At 38.9% G+C, this 16,438-nt stretch overlaps 1 protein-coding gene across 1 annotated transcript in view; it reads right to left on the reverse strand.

Moving 5' to 3' along the window:
- LOC108933606 (uncharacterized) overlaps positions 1 to 16,438 on the reverse strand; it is a 43,859-nt gene that overhangs the window by 23,059 nt on the left and 4,362 nt on the right. The window contains exons 5-12 of the mRNA XM_018750785.2: positions 15,750 to 15,847; positions 12,881 to 12,990; positions 12,446 to 12,588; positions 11,174 to 11,342; positions 10,882 to 11,013; positions 10,481 to 10,656; positions 9,861 to 9,926; positions 9,193 to 9,252 (exon numbers count right to left, since the gene is read on the reverse strand). Of these exons, the coding sequence (XP_018606301.2) occupies positions 9,193 to 9,252; positions 9,861 to 9,926; positions 10,481 to 10,656; positions 10,882 to 11,013; positions 11,174 to 11,342; positions 12,446 to 12,588; positions 12,881 to 12,990; positions 15,750 to 15,847 (954 nt within the window). The remainder of the gene's footprint in view (positions 1 to 9,192; positions 9,253 to 9,860; positions 9,927 to 10,480; positions 10,657 to 10,881; positions 11,014 to 11,173; positions 11,343 to 12,445; positions 12,589 to 12,880; positions 12,991 to 15,749; positions 15,848 to 16,438) is intronic.

The following is a 16,438-nucleotide window of genomic DNA, read 5'->3' on the forward strand; positions in this document are numbered from 1 at the left end:
ATTCAGTGACTAAAGCAAAAGGGGGGGGGAAGCCATGCAGTCACCATGAAAACTGGCATTACACAAGCTGTGGAAAGGTCAAAATTTTCCATTTTCATCCCATGAATGCCAGCCTATTTTTTCCCCATAACACCTCAAATGGTTTGAAATTCTAAAAAAAGGAAAAGAAAGCTGATAGTTTTGTTGAAAGCTATATGTACTATATACAGCATTTATATTTACTTTCCAAGTGCTGCTCCAAATTAATGTGTTTCATTTCCACACCACTGAGTGTGGTTCTCTCAGGCCCCACATTGAAATATTAAATTAAAAAAAAAGAAAAAAAAAAAAGCAGCACTGGGGGAAATTATGTTGTAATCTTCATAACAAAAAAGGTTCAAGAATTCTAGTATCCACAACAGTTAAAGGGGGGGGGGGGGGGGGGGGGGGGGGGAAAGTTAAGCAAAAAAATACCCAGATACAGAATAAAAAAAAAGGTGAGGGGTCAAAAAAAAAAAAAACTGGAATTTACATTTAATGAAAAATTATTTCAAGCAGTTGGCATAAACAGAATGTTTATAATGCATAATTAAGGGAAAGATGCTAGTACAGAGAATGTAGATTTAACCATCAGCATGTGGTTAAGTAATGAAAGGCTGTTTACAGTTCTAAAACATCACCTTAATGACAAAATACTGCAAATAGTTAATTACTAAATGTCAATTATACAGTGTTATAGTACAGACTCTCAGCCTCCTGTTAATTAGTAAACTGCAGGTGTACACCTACACAAGCAATTATCTATCAATAGCTTTCACCAGAAAGCAGATGAAGACTATGAAATCATTAAAGACCTGAAGTATGAAAAGCACTGCTCTAATACATAAACTTATGACTACTCATTAATCAAACCAGTACAGAAACACAAATATCTATATACTGAACGTATGAAGAGACAGCTGTTAAGCATTACTTGTGTCGTTCAAGTTACTATTGATGAAACTCTGTCTACATTTAAAAAGGGTCTGAAGACCCACCTCTTCCAGACTCATTTCACCCATGATCTCTTAAGCTCATGGAAGGTGTAAATGTTAAATGTTCATGCACATAACTTTATGATCATGCCCGGATAAGCCTTTACACAGCCACTACTCTTGTATTGTATGCAAACGTTTGCGTATATCAAAAAAAAAAAAAAAAAAAAAAAAAAAAAATGTAGGAAGGTGATCTCGCACTCACACACACACACACACATACACACAGAGTCTGAAACCACTTCTCCTGAGTGGGGCTGCGTTGAGCCGGAGCCTAACCAGGCAACACGGTGCAAGGCTGGAGGGGGAGGGGACACACCCAGGATGGGACACCAGTCTGTCACAAGGCACCCCAAGCAGGACTCGAAACCTAGACCCACCAGAGAACAGGCACAGGCCAAACTCACTGTGCCACCACATCCCCCTCGAAAGGTGATCAGGACTTGTCTATTCTGGGTTTTATGCAGCTACTCATGTGACAAGCATTGCTGCATGTAGTGGATATAAACTAACTTAATCACATCTGCAACTGTATTTCTCCTAAGGTAATGCACAAATTGTATTTTCTATGAAATTTGCATCACTTTGGAGAAAAGCATCTGCTAAATAAAAAAAAAAAAAGTAATGTTAAATGAAAAATAACTACTATCCAGCAATTCACTTATCCCCTGTCCAGGAGGGTGCTTTGCTGAAGCATTAGTTGGCCTTGTCACCATGGGGAGGAGAGGGGGGAGGGAAAAAAAAAAAAAAAAAGAATGCAACCATTGCATTGTGTCTTAGTAGCTTGAAAATCCATGTATAGATTGATTTCAGACTTTTTACAGGCAAAACACCCTAACCCCATCAACTTGGGCCCAAATTTGCCCGAACTGTAATCAGAAAATTCACAGATATACAGAAATCAGTGGTATTTCACTGGCAGAAGGTGGCTTTCAATCTAGATACAGATTTACTTGGTCTTGCTGCAACACCCTCGAGCAAGGCATTTACCCAAAGTTGTTCCAGTTAAAACTATCCTGCTGCATAAACAGTGAAATCATTTTAAGTGGCTTATAAGTGACTTCGGAGAAATAAAATTTCAAAATGTGATTAAAAAAAAATAACATGCTGCTGCTGCCTATCCCTAAATCCATGGGCACTGACACTTCTTTTTAAAAAAAAAAAAAATGTTGCTTCTATATTTTAATGAAGACAGACATTACCTTATGAAATATACAGTAACAACCCATGATGGACATTTGTTATAAAATGAGCACTGAGGGGCCTTTGACAGAGTGTCACTCACCTATATATGGTGAAGTCCTGCACCAGACAGATTTCTGATATCTAAATATTTGCAGCCAAAGTTCCAAAAGATGGAAAAGCACAATAAAAACTGATTTTGTGCAGCAGACATTGTTGCTCTTAATCCTACTAATCTGATAAGTTTACTAAATTGTGGATTTTGTCTCTCTTGACTGAGTTCCTTTTCAAACACTTCCATAAAAAAAACCAACACAATAAACAGAGCAAAAGTTTCATATATTTGTGTCAAAGTTTTAAGAAGCCATAATCTGGTGAAAATTAAGAAAAATTATTTTCAAGTTCAGTGAAGAAATAGTTATTCATTCTAGATTGCTTTTGATATGCGGCACACTATTGTAGATAACTACCATAGCTATACAGGTATAAAATGGGGCAAATCACAAAAGTTACTAGATTAAATTATATTTAAAATGACAGGTGGTTGAAGTGTTTTTTTTTTTTTTTTTTATTGTACTGACATCCTCTGAGATACAACCATTCCAGTTACGAGAATTTGACTTTAAGGGGTTTCATTTAATATACCTACTTCATCTTACGAGACCTCTTACGATGCTCTTCACACTAAGCAGAACCTAGGTGGGATTTCATGTGTCCAGTCAAGAAATTTGTTCAGCAGATGCTCTTCGCCAGAGCAGCATACAATGATTAAGTAGTATTTAGCTGATTGTGTGTGGATAAAACTGTCAGAAACCACTTGTCCTGAGCAGGATCGAGGCGAGCTGGAGCCTAACCTGGCAACACAGGACATGAGGCTGGAGGGGGAGGGGGACGCACCCCAGACGGGACACCAGTCTGTTGCAAGGCACCCCAAGCAGTGCTCGAACCCCAGACCCGGCAGAGAGCGGGACCCGCCCAAACCTGCTGTGCCACCTTTATATTTATTCTCTATGTTGCAGTTAAGGTTTAAGTAATGAATATATTTTTAAAAATATATATATACTCTAGGGGGGTGCGGTGGCGCAGTGGGTTGGACCACAGTCCTGCTCTCCGGTGGGTCTGGGGTTCGAGTCCCGCTTGGGGTGCCTTGCGACGGACTGGCGTCCCGTCCTGGGTGTGTCCCCTCCCCCTCCAGCCTTGCGCCCTGAGTTGCCGGGTTAGGCTCCGGTTCCCCGTGACCCCGTATGGGACAGGCGGTTCTGAAAATGTGTGTGTATATACTCACATTTTTTTAAAGTATTTATGACAAATACTTTGGCAAAAGCAATTTAGAGGCACCAGTTTTGCAATAGCTATAAAGGAGCTGAACTACTGCAGGCAGACAGCCATACAGTACTCTAGAGTAATTAATGAATAGAAACTACCTTGTTATGGTGTATCATATTGCAGCAATCATGTTTTTCAAGGGGATTTGGTAATATTTTAACAAACAAGTGTCAGTTTTGGTGCTCGGGAATGTGTAAGCATTTAAAATTTAAATTAAGGGTAGTTAAGTCAGAATTCACCACACAAAAGGTTTCTTCAGGAATGCATTACCTTTGTAAGGCGGGGGATGACTGTACTATGAAATAATTTCACCGTGTGAATAGCTACTGATATTAAAGTATAAGTTAAAATTACCTGCTAAGTAAATTAAAAAGGTATAATAGGGGAGTCACGCATGAAAATACGAAAGCTCTGCAACTGATCTTCCAAAGAGCCGCAAACTACTTCATGGCCCGCCTTTCAGTGAACTGAAACTTCAGTAAGTTTGGGATCAATAAAGCTTTTATACATCCATTTATCCAAACAGGTATATCAAATCAGATGTGTTATCCAACAATGGTTATGACAATAATTATGGAAAAGGTTTCACAAATGCAACTGCAGGACTGATGAATGTGACAGATTCTGTCAAAAAAAAAAAAAAATTTTTTTTTCAGACTTTACCACCATTTAGAAAGTACATTGTGAGCTCAAATTATTAGTGTGTATACATTCTCCCCAGGGTGGCACAGTGCAGCCCTGTCACTCCACACCACCTGGGCTGCTCAAACGTAGGTTCAAATGTAGCTCAGTCTGTATGGAGTCTGCATGCTCTCCCCATGCTTGCATGAGCTTCCTTTCAAAATCCAAAAGGTACGTTTCAGGTGTTGACTATGAATTGCCTATAATAAGCAACCTGGACCCCTGTAACCTTGACTTGGCAGAGCGATTAATGATGGAGAGAGATATTATTTCACCATTATGGCTCCTTTGTCAGCACAATGGGAGAACAGGGAATAAATCATACTTTTGTAATCCTTAATAAATATTTGTAATGCACCATCACTTAGGATGGATAGCCATGCCCCGTTGCAGCCCTGCAAATGTCCGCTAAACAAAATGATCCAAGTATTAAATAGAGTGCACTTTCTACTAAACTTTTCTTGGCATGTGTAATCTTAGACATAACATTTTTCAAAGGCAATAAGGATGTAGTCGCTCTCACTCCTATTGTAAATTTTTTCCTACAACAATTCATTACGATGCACATTTCACTGGGTTACAAAACAAATAAACCTGATGTGTGCAGGTCAATTTCTTCTGAGAAACGGACTGACAATCAGCCACCTGAAAAACCACACACAAATGAAGCTTGAGGCCACCACTCAATACGGGGCTCTCACAGTAAAATACTATATAAACAGCGGAGCAGCAAGTGGCATAATGGTCAGAGCTTTCACCTTGCATTTAAAGGTCTCGGGTTCTGATCCCTTAATCAAGGTCCTTATCCTGAATTGATATGGAAAAAAATTACCCTGCTTTATGAATAGTTAAATCATATTAAGAAAATTAAAAATTGTAAGTTGCCTTGCAGAATAGTGTTAGCAGGTTTTTGTCTCAAAAGCTCTTCCATTTAAGAGGTATTTTCTACACCTTCAAAAACAGAGGATACTGGAAAGAAAAGTGAACCCTGATGCATGAGGAGAGGTAAAACAAGTGCATGTCAGGAAGAACCGAACATCCGTTATGAACATGATAAATAACTGAAATTACAAAAAAAGGACTCTGATACGAGGACCTGCAATGTCTCCAAAGAAAGTTTCAGTTTCAGACAATTGCACAAGATTTCTCCCCCCCATCCAAAGCTACTATACATTAAACAGCCGAGACAACATGCAGAAAAAGATTATTTCTCTGGGTATAAGTGGAATGTTAAGAATTCAGTTTGATGCAAGTAAAAGAGAAGAGGATTCAGTAGCTCTAAAAATACACATGTATGAACAGCCTCTCACAGGGGCAATTTACATCTTGCAGACATGAATAAGCTTTCCCTTCAGATTAAAAAAAAAAAAAGAGAATATTAGAAGACTGAAGCAGCATGTCATAAATATCCACCGTGCACAATGTTGTTAAGTATGTAACATTAATGAGTGCTGTAAAATAGAAGACAGATGCTGATCAATTACATTTCCGTAAGCGGTAAGGGAAAATTAGTTTTAAATGCAGTGCTACCTCTCAACTCTCCACGACACGTCAAAAGAGAAACTAAAAAATTCATACACTTCTGAGAGCTTCTGAGTACAAAGAGCAGCCTAAGTGCCTCAAGTATACACAAAGATAAAATAAGACATTAGCCAACACTCCTACATGGTGGATTTCCAAACTTTTTGCCCTCCATCATGTTCAGGACAAGAAATTCCACTTTCTAGCATTTTTGCATGCAAAATGGGTAGACACACAAAAATCCTTTAAATGTACAACTTCTATAATAAACCCTACTTTGGCCACTTGGCAAAACAGTATTTAGGTCCTTCAAAAGAACAATGCATTTTTGCGTTACAAATAAAATTGTGTATCAGCCACCCAGAGTCAAACAGCCCTAAAGCCCCCCAGCCCCCCCACCTTTTCATGAATACTTAAAAGTGACTGTCATGATAGTCGGGTTACACTCTCTCGCAAGAATTCCAATAAGAGATATAAAAATAATGCTCCAAAATAAATCCTTTGTGGTTCACAGGTCCCTTAGCTTTCATATGATCTTGTCAAGTTGATAGCAAATTCAACTGTTCTTTCAAAACGGGCTTAGCGGTATGACAGGCTGCTGATGCTATCCTTTCAAAGTGCACTCCCTTTATCAGCATCGGCTGAATAATTCCAAGTCCATTGTGACCTACAATTTACACACTGACACTTATAGTTTACTCATATATACAGCACGGTAATTTTTACTGGATCAAGAAGGAGCAAGTACCTTCATAAAGGCTTCTACACCAGGAGGGAGATATAATCCAGAATCAACCATTTGCAAGGCAATTGTTATAACCAATATTGTACCTGCTGTCCCTAGCAATGGTGTCTGGTAAGTTTTCAATTATGTTAAGCACACCACAAAAATATTCAAAATCTTGACTTATGTGACATTCTGAATGGCATTAAGAAGCATTCAGTTGTCAGAAAAAAATCTGAATGACTTAACTGCAAGCAGAGCACAATCCGTTATTAAATCTAGCCAAAAAACACTTTTGCCAACTTGCTTATACACATAAATACTTGACAAGCACTACATGATAAACCTCCGTGAAAAACCTGTTTCAAGTGTAAAACCGCAAAATCAAATTTTGGTTTTTGCCAGTGGACACCATCTGGGGAACAGAAAACTTTTACATTAAAATACCCCATTTGGTAAGGTCGTAAGAAGCAAATAAATTTGTACTGCAGTAATGCTAATGTAACTTATCCTGCAATGAAATATCATGGTAATAAAAAAAAAGTTGTCAGGTTCTTTTGACAAATGTTCAACAAACAGCATGTAAGAGAGTGGCTTTCATGATAAAAACCAAGAGAAAAACAAAAATTACATGCACAAAGTTGGGGGAGGGGGCACAAAATGCTCAACTGCAGACAAACTCTAATAGGAAATCCCACACAGCATGGAAAAATTCCAGTGACAGATCCTGCTCTCATTCTGTTCAGGCATCATATTTTCAGTCTCATAAAAAAAAGGTTTACTTGCCACTTGACGGCCTAATGAATTAAAGAACTGGAAAGTTAAATAAAAACAGACTCTGCCTGTTTCTTAAGCAGTTTCTAGTGTCCTTGGGGTTTAAGATGTGTTTCCAAAGAGCTGCAGTGACATCTCGTGGAACCAGGAAGAAACATTACAATTAAACGGATGCCTAAAATTCCCGTTTTACTCTGACGGTTTGGAATAAATCAGCTAATGTGCATCCAGTTAAGAAAATATGTACACTCCCCCCCCCCGAAAAAAAAAATTCTTAGAAATTATGCCACTACTTTGTATGCACTTCAGTTGAAAGAATGTACAGAACATGCATGTTACATCAGCTATTTATAGACATGATTTCTATAGGAGGACACAATCAAATGGGAACTGAAATAATGTGGTCCATGTCAGCAGTTAGACATCAAGGGACTTCAATTTCAAGGGCAACTTGCATCAAACATTTATATAGCGGACATTTAACACGTACAGTATGTAATGAAGAGCCAACATAAAATGGTCCACTCAAGCATTGAACGAAACTGAATTTATAATGATGAATACAGGGGTCAGAGACCATCAAGCATCAAGCTGTCCCGTTGCCTCTGACAGCTTGCACTGGATACCTCTCCTATTTATAAGGCAACTAATGTAATGTAAATGAATAAATGTAAATGCAAAAAACTGACATACAATATGTTCAGCAATCATGTTTGGTCATGTCTGACAGCTTGTTTGATGACCAGATAGCTAGTGATGCTCCAGATTTTGGTGCAAATCACATTAAACCAGCAGGGCTGTATTGGTCTATACAAAGTCTGAATATATAAGCTAAAAGTCTGAGAGAAATTAATTATGTTTGCTGTTTTACTTGCCTGACATCTTCGTCCAAGGTAATTTACAATGTTAGGTTTATATTATACTTAGGGATTTACCCATTCAGGCAGCAGGGTAATGTTTACTGTATCAACTCAGGGTAAACAGTGTAATCAAGGGAACTACAGCATGAGTGGGGATTTCAACTGGAGAGCTTTCAGGTGCAAAGCAAATGGTCTAACTGCTACTAAACCTCCAAATATCATTTTACACACTTCATTTCTGCAACTGGTATTTTAAGCTAGGCATCTTTTCTTCTGCAAAACTTAGATACTATATACTTCTTGAATACCAAAACCAAGTACAGTATACATTTCCTACTTCCTAACATTTTTCCAAAGTGACATACAGTGTTAAGGTACTTACATTAACAATACCCTGCTGTATAAATGGTCAAGTGTATCACTTAAAAGTAAGCACCTTGATCAAGAATAGTACAGCAGGAGTGGGGATCAAACATCTGTTAGTAACACTACACGGCATCTCTAACAATCAAATGTTTGCAGAGTCAGTGATTTTGTTTAGCTTTTTTTAACCCCCCCCCCCCCCCCAATTTATTTCCTCCTATTCTAAATATCTGTCAATGATATTACCACAATTTCCCCATTCAGGGTGTACCCAGTGCCATATCCTCTCCTTCCTGGATAGATTCCAGACCTCTGCGACCCTGCACTGGACAACAGGTTGCTGATAATGAATGGATCAATGAAAACATGTCAAGCTAGTAAGAATACTCATAATATACTACAAAACCTGTCGGTGCTGTGATTGTCACATAAAAATTCCTTTTCTTTTGGCACATATCACAACCGAAATAGATTTATTACCTGAGTAGTAATGGCAATTAAACCCCTTCACAATGGGAATTTGTGACAGGGTGATTTCACAGAATTAACCCCATTGTGCAGGGAATGGGTGTATATAGTTAATATGAGCTCTTTCGACTTAAAACACACAACAGGCAGCAACCAATTTGCTCCCAGCTTGTGGCGCTGCTGATGACAAATGCTAAGAATGAGTAAGGCATTAGCAAAAGCTGATATGGACACAGAGCAGTATGGACATGAGGCCCAAAGGTGTGACATTTCATCTTACCTTGAGAATGTTCTGAGTTTCATTCCATTTGTTTGTCCACTCCTTTGTCAGCTCCAGCACCTAGGAAGGCAAATGCGAATCAGCACAAGCAAGTTACACATGCTGCCACACAGTGTGTATTCAGAAGTATGTTTTGCTTACACATATATTGTAAAATTTGTTCAGAACTACCTAAATTGTTATCAACAATAGAGACAAAAGTTAATGAACCAGTGCTCTAAGGTACAAGAGTCATAGATGCATTGCGTTTCAGCCAAACCCTTGTAAGCTTAAAACATTGTATGGCCCAGACATCCGGATTTCCATCTTAAGCGGGCAGCACACACACTGACTCAAAGGAACAAGGTCCTCTGACCATTGTTATTTAACTCGTTTTCTTGTTTCAATGTCATTTAAACAATAAGTTTAATACACAAAACTGTTCGAAAAATGAGAATGAGTTTGGAGGGAGATTGTGAGTGGGCAATTTTAATTAATGACAAATTTACGTGTGGCTCACTGTGACAATTTCTTTTAACACTGACTTCAGATGATATTTTCAAGACTTCAGATTTCACATAGATCCAGCATGTAAAACTATCTTGTAGAGCACAGTAAATGATTCCCCCAGGACCAGATCAATAAAAGTGTATATAACTGCTTACTTGTCCAAAAATTTCATCACTTACTCTGGCCTCATTCTCATGAAGTTTCTCCTCCATGCTCAAAGCTGTGGGAGAGTCAAGAAGTGCAATCTGGGAGGAGTAAGAGCACTGCTATTAATATTCACATTTTATTCAGTGTATACAACTCAGTTAGCCACTATAACAGCATCATGTACATATATGCAGTCTTGCACATCAACTGCTCTTACTCAACTAGTGCTGTCATTTTTATTTGCCTTTGTTTTTCTTCAAATTACATCTGAACTAAGGCTCTTTGTGCAAAAAATCTCATACATTTGAGTAACTTCAGAGAAAGGCATTGGTATAAATAACACGATTAACTACTAAGCACATATCTTCACCCAGGGGCTTGTGATACAATTTAAAAAATAAAAAATAAATCAGGCTATACACAGTCTCTCAGATACCAAAACCAAAATCATCTACCCAACATATTTCAGTAACGACCTGTCCTGAGCAGGTTTGCACTGAACCAGAGACTATCCCAGAAGCACTGGATACAAGGCTTAGTGGGGTATACCGGTCCGTCACAGCAAAACTGAAACCCGTGTGCTTTATTCATAATTTCCATGTATTTGGATTTACAATTTGTCAAAAAAAATTGTAAAGCAGTCATTCCAAACCTGACTGCCCTGGCCAAGCAGCACTTTCAAGCGAGCAATTTCTGCCCTCAGCTCTCGGATGAGCTTAACATTGGAGTCCTCATTGATCGTGGGTTTGTTCATAATGTTTTTGGCTCTGTTCGCGTAGCGAAGAGTGCTCAGGGTTTCACTGTAGTTCAAATCTGCAGGGGAAATCGCTAGAGGGTGCAGAATATATATGATACAATCAACAATTAGAAAACAGTGTGGCAATGTGGCCTTTGCAAAACTGGACTGTCTTGAAAATTAAAACCCACATGATTTTGAAAGATAGGGAATGAAAGTCATCCCAATATCAAAATCTGATAAATCAAAAGTAGCTCTTTCCAAATACACCACTTGAGGATTTTTTTTTTTTTTCCTGAGTAAAAATCAAAGCTTACTTGCAATCATTATTGTCTTTGAGTTACCACCAAGGCTGTCTTTCAAAAGCCATGTCAGCACAGAGTCCCTGTAAGGCACGAAAACGTGTCTTTTCTTCATGTTTGGGGACACGCCATCATCAGACCAGTCAGCTAAATCAAGAAAAGTGTAGCACAGTTAATATTAGCATAGCCACCATCTTTAATTAGAACTCAAAATTCTACATTAAAGAATCATTGCAGCAAACATGGTTAACAGTGATTTATAATGATTGTGAATATGTTAACACTTTGAAACCAAGGTGGACCACACCTAAAGCAGAGATAACATTTCCCAGAGTGACAAGGGATTTGTTGATGTTGCCTCCCTCCTTCAGTCGCACGCCTGAGGAGCCAGAGTTGTGTGCCCTCTCGCTGCCAGCCAGGTCCACCAGGTGGATCTTGCTGACAGTTTCACAGGGCATCTCACCTCCAAATTTGGCCTGCAGATGAAAGATATAGAGTTTAACCAAGGACAATGAACGTAGGGAGGTATTTAAGTGTGAGTGACAGAGTGTTCCACTGATGTATGACCAACCCAATTTATGTACATTTATTCATTTAGCAGACGCTTTTCTATAAAGCAACATACATCTCATGCACAAACTGTATTTTCTAAGAGATGTACATCATTTTGAAGAAAAGCATCTGCTAAATGAATAAATGTAACGTGAAGTAGTGTAAGTCACCTTGGTGATAACACAACACAGAGTTCATTGGAAGTTGCTTTGGAGAAAAGCATCTGATAAATAAATGTATGTGTTGCTGTTTGCATACAAAATGAAATAATCCCAAAGAACATGAGCTCACTCACTGAGAAAGTTACCATATGGTAGATTGATAACTGCATACCGAACTAACCGAACACTAATTGTCCTATATATAAAAAAAAAAAAAAGCAGGAAAGTTTTAGACACATAGAGACACACACACAAAAAGTATATATATTTTTTTTTTTAAACTGGATATTAAAAGCACAGCCAACCCTCTAACCTTAACACCATTTTAGTGGCAAAGGCTTTGAAACCACAATAAACTACAAACAAAAACTAATATGATTAGAAAAATGAGGACTGCTCAACATAAAGACATAGCCTTATACTATGGATGGCCACTTACTGACAATTTCTTTTAATTCTCAAATCGAATTTCAAGTTTGGAAGCAGCAGGTAGTGTAGCTGTTAGAGCCACCACCTTCCCTTCCATGGATCCGGGTTTGAATCCCATCTCCTGGTGTAGTACCCTTGAGCAAGATAGTTTCCCTGATTTGATACAGTACAAATTATGCAACTATGTAAACAATTGTAAGTGGCTTAACACTGCAAGCTACTTTAGAAAAAAGCATCAGCTGAATTAAGATGCAAGTAACTAATTGTTTATGCTTATACCAAAATAGGTAAGCTGGTCATAGTAAAATAAAGAGGCAAAATGTGCAGAATAGGTCGAACCCAAATGCAGAGTCCATAAGAAACCAGCGTCACTTTAATGTCCAACCTGTGTGACACATGAATTCACACGTGGCATGAGCGGTGGGGGTGAAGCTTGCCTGAGTGAAGTTAATGGTAAATATGGCATGGGATCGGCTGCTGATGTTGTTCATAACCGTGCTGGCGGTAGTGCGCTTGGCGTTTCCCATCTCCATCAGCTCCTCCACGTCACAGTAGTTCTGCACCAAGTGCTTTGACAGGTCTGGATATAGGTTGGATCAGCAATACAAGAAAATGACAGATCATTACCCAGGATAACAAGACAGAAGTTGAAACCATTACTTTTATCAGTGTCAGTTCCACGCAATGTACATATAAAGTAACTACATTTAAAAAAAATTCCTCATCAACACTTTTAAAGTTCAGTATTAAAGCAAGTTCAGGCTGAAAGTCCAAAAATAAAATTTCCCACTTTAAAAAATAAAAATATTGCAACCAGTCCAAGATGCTAGGAAGAAAAAGACCATGCCGTCCAGCACATAAATTAAAATTACCCTCCACGTAGGGTCCAGCTTTGGGATGCTCCCTCACTCGTAAATTGTAGTTTAGGCTGGATTTTTTTCTGAGAAGATCGCGAATTCGTTCATTGTAGATCTCCAGATAGCTAAGAGAAACAAAGGAGGGGAAGAGAAAAAAAAAAAAAAAGTGTGTATATATCACACAGACACACTCCTCCTTTCTCTCAAAGTGGACAGTACACATTTTGCAAGCCTGACCAGAAGGTTGGGGTTTCACAGGGAGTGGGTGAACTGCACTGTGGTAGCCATCCATACAATCCACAAAATCATTTCTCACTTTATTCAGATACTTAAGTGAACAGCAAACCAAGTTGATGAACTAAGGGTGCCCGATATGTCAGATTTCACAGCCACCATGAAACTGGGCAGTGTCAAAGTGGTAAAGTTCAGCAGGTCGGAAAATGAGATATTTGAAACGGTACAATTTAAAGCCCTCAGCAGTCACGTTGCATTTTTAATGCTTTATGTAGTGCAGCAGAGATCCTTCAACGTGTGTTCAGAATCACGGCCCATACTCAATTATAATGCAGATTTTGAATAATTTAAAAAGACAGACTGAATTGAAAGAATGAACACATAATTTACCAAAACAAATTGAAAAATGAGAGGGACAGTAAAGGCTTTATGTACTTATGAGTACAGACAGTACTTTCACAATTCCCTCTGAAATGTGATGCTTTGGGTGGGCATCTTGCAGTTCATATTATTGGTATGCCATTTATTTTGACTGAAAATCAAAGAGAAGGCATCCAATGAATAGCTACAATGTACATTTGTTTTAAAAGCCACCCTAAATTGCAGATAAACCTAAATTTAAAATATAAATCATTTCCCCAAAATGTCATGTGTCAATGGTCTCATTTGAAAGTTCAAAGTATTTCCTGTGCCCAGGACAAACAACATTATGTCTCCACCATTGCATTCAAGTTCTATGTAGAAAAACTCAATTCATAGGTGTGCAAATAGCAACTGAGATTTTTTTTGGATCCTCAACTGGGAACAAAAAAAAAAAAAAAAAAAAAAAAAAATTGCCAAGAATTCACACATTACACTTTAAACCTGTTAAAAGCAAGAACAAGACAGCCAACAAAAAGGACTGATAAAAATTCAGATTTAGTCAATAGGAATTACTATTGCCTGGGGAGTGCCGTAAACACATTTGATGTCACATATATAATTCGAGAAATAAACAAGAAAATATATACAGTGCAAATTTAATGTTCAATATCAACCAAAATGTCTAATATCATAAGATAAGAGATGTACACAAACACGCCGGCTGAAGCCGCTCGTCCCGAGCGAGGTCGCAACAAGCTGGAGCCTAACCCAGCAACACAGGGCATAAGGCTGGAGGGGTAGAGGACACACTCAGGACGAGACGCCACGCCGTCATAAGGCACCCCAAGCGGGACTCGAACCCTAGACCTGCCAGAAAGCAGGACCTGGCCAAGCCCGCTGCACCACCATGCCCCCACGAGAGATGTAGAAAGTATTTAATAAACAATGTTTAAAATGACAGGACACAAATAATGACACAGCAATGAAAAGAAACAAAAGCTTGTATTTATGTTACTATTAAAATGTAGTATTTTAAAACATGAAAGCACAAGCATGGTGCTAAGAGTCAGCAAACAAATTATTACTTTTGCGCACAAGAAACGAGATGTTTAAAGGTACTGAAACATGTCTACGCCAGTTTTCAGCTTGTGTAATGACACGTGAATGTGTTCAGTAGGTTGAAAAGGCCCCATGTTTCCGTAGGGTGTTTGTGCCAAGGAACACCACTATGTGAACTTTATGTGGCTATAATGCTCCTTACATTATGCTGATTGACTCAAAGAAAGCCCCCCCCCCATCTTAAAGAATCTGCTGCTCTAAATATGATCCAGGAAGGTCCTCTGTGTAGCTGACAACTTTAGACATTTCTCATGTTGCTACCAGCACAAACTCAATTCGTTACTTAAATGGGCCTGAACGTCTGACACTTTGCACTGACTTCACAAGCCAACTGCTTCAGGATGCAGAATTATAAATTTGTTTCCATTTACCGTGTAACAGTTTTAGATCATTTCAGAATGTGCACAGCACATACCCATAATCAAGTGGTAGACATATTAAAATGAGTAATTTCACTTTAGAAAATGTGTGTGTATATAAAGGTTGAAAGTTTCTTGTTGAGCTTTAAGGAATGTGTAAGTTTCAGTAGCTACAGTAAAAGTCACCGATGTATTCCCCCCCTTTTTTCCTGAGGAAATATTAAACACAACCAGACTTAAAGATCATATTTTCTTATTAGTATTTCAAGCTAAAAGGGGGCGCGGTGGCACAGCGGGTTTGACTGGGTCCTGCTCTCTGGTGGGTCCGGGGTTCGAGTCCTGCTTGGGGTGCCTTGTGACTGACTGGCATCCCATCCTGGTGCATCCCCTCCCCCTCCAGCCTTGCACCCTGTGTTGCTGGGTTAGGCTCCAGCTCGCTGCGGGACAAGCAGCTGGAGACTTTGTGCGTGTGTATACAAATGGATAAAATCTTGAGTAACTTATTATACAAACTTAACATTTTAAGTTGACTTAGGGAAAGGCATTAGCTTATCAGTGGTGTGATGGAGGCATCTACAAACTTTACTCTTAGCAGTTACATTAGAAGACTGCGTTGAATGTGTTGCCTGCTATGTAGACTCAAACCCCAGACCAACCAGAGAAGGGGTCCCAGCCAAACCTGCTGGGCCATCGCACCCCTCTCTATTTGTACAGAATTTCTTTTTTCACCTGCCATTTCTCTCTAATCCTCTTCACAACATACATCTGGCCTACTGTCATTCCTTTGCTTACAGTCTCCTTTAACCTACCTGACCTTGGTGCAGAAGGAGGCCTTGTCCCACAGGGTCATTCCTGCAATCCGGCCAAAGAGGCCCTCGCAGATCCGGGGAATGAGGCCTCTGTCCTCCTGGGAAGACCAGCATATCAAACCTTCATATCCACACTCATGGATATGGCCCAAGTTTACAGTTTATACTAGTCTGTATGTGACAGTCAGCAACCAGTGGACCCTTGTAAAAGGCAGAGTTAACATTTAGCGCACCTTTAGGCTGTTAGGCAATCCTTTTGATAAACCCTTATGCTTAGGAAGCCATCAAGTCAAAGACTCATTGATTCATTTCACTCTTCATTTATCAACATGCTGAGAAGCAAGTGGATCATGAACTTTGCTTTAGTTTTATTGATACAGTTTGGAAACTACAGAAAGGCATAAACTTTTGTCGTTATCGTTCGCTATATTATTTATTAGCCCTTTACTTCCTATTTTAGCATAACCCCCTCATTAAGCACTGTTACCTTAACATCTTGTTGCATTGCTTTTTTATTTTACATTAAAGTGATATGAAACAGCTCTTTCAGACAGTTACTTGCTATTGTCAAGTCTATAACAAGAACTGCACTCTGTCTCATGCACTTTAGATGTATTCTAGAAGTTTAAGACAAAGGAGACTGCCTTCACACGTAAGTGCAAGTTTATCACAATGTGGTGAGATATTTT

This window comes from Scleropages formosus, chromosome 16, assembly GCF_900964775.1.
Source record: "Scleropages formosus chromosome 16, fSclFor1.1, whole genome shotgun sequence".
NCBI classification, from domain to species: Eukaryota; Metazoa; Chordata; class Actinopteri; order Osteoglossiformes; family Osteoglossidae; genus Scleropages; species Scleropages formosus.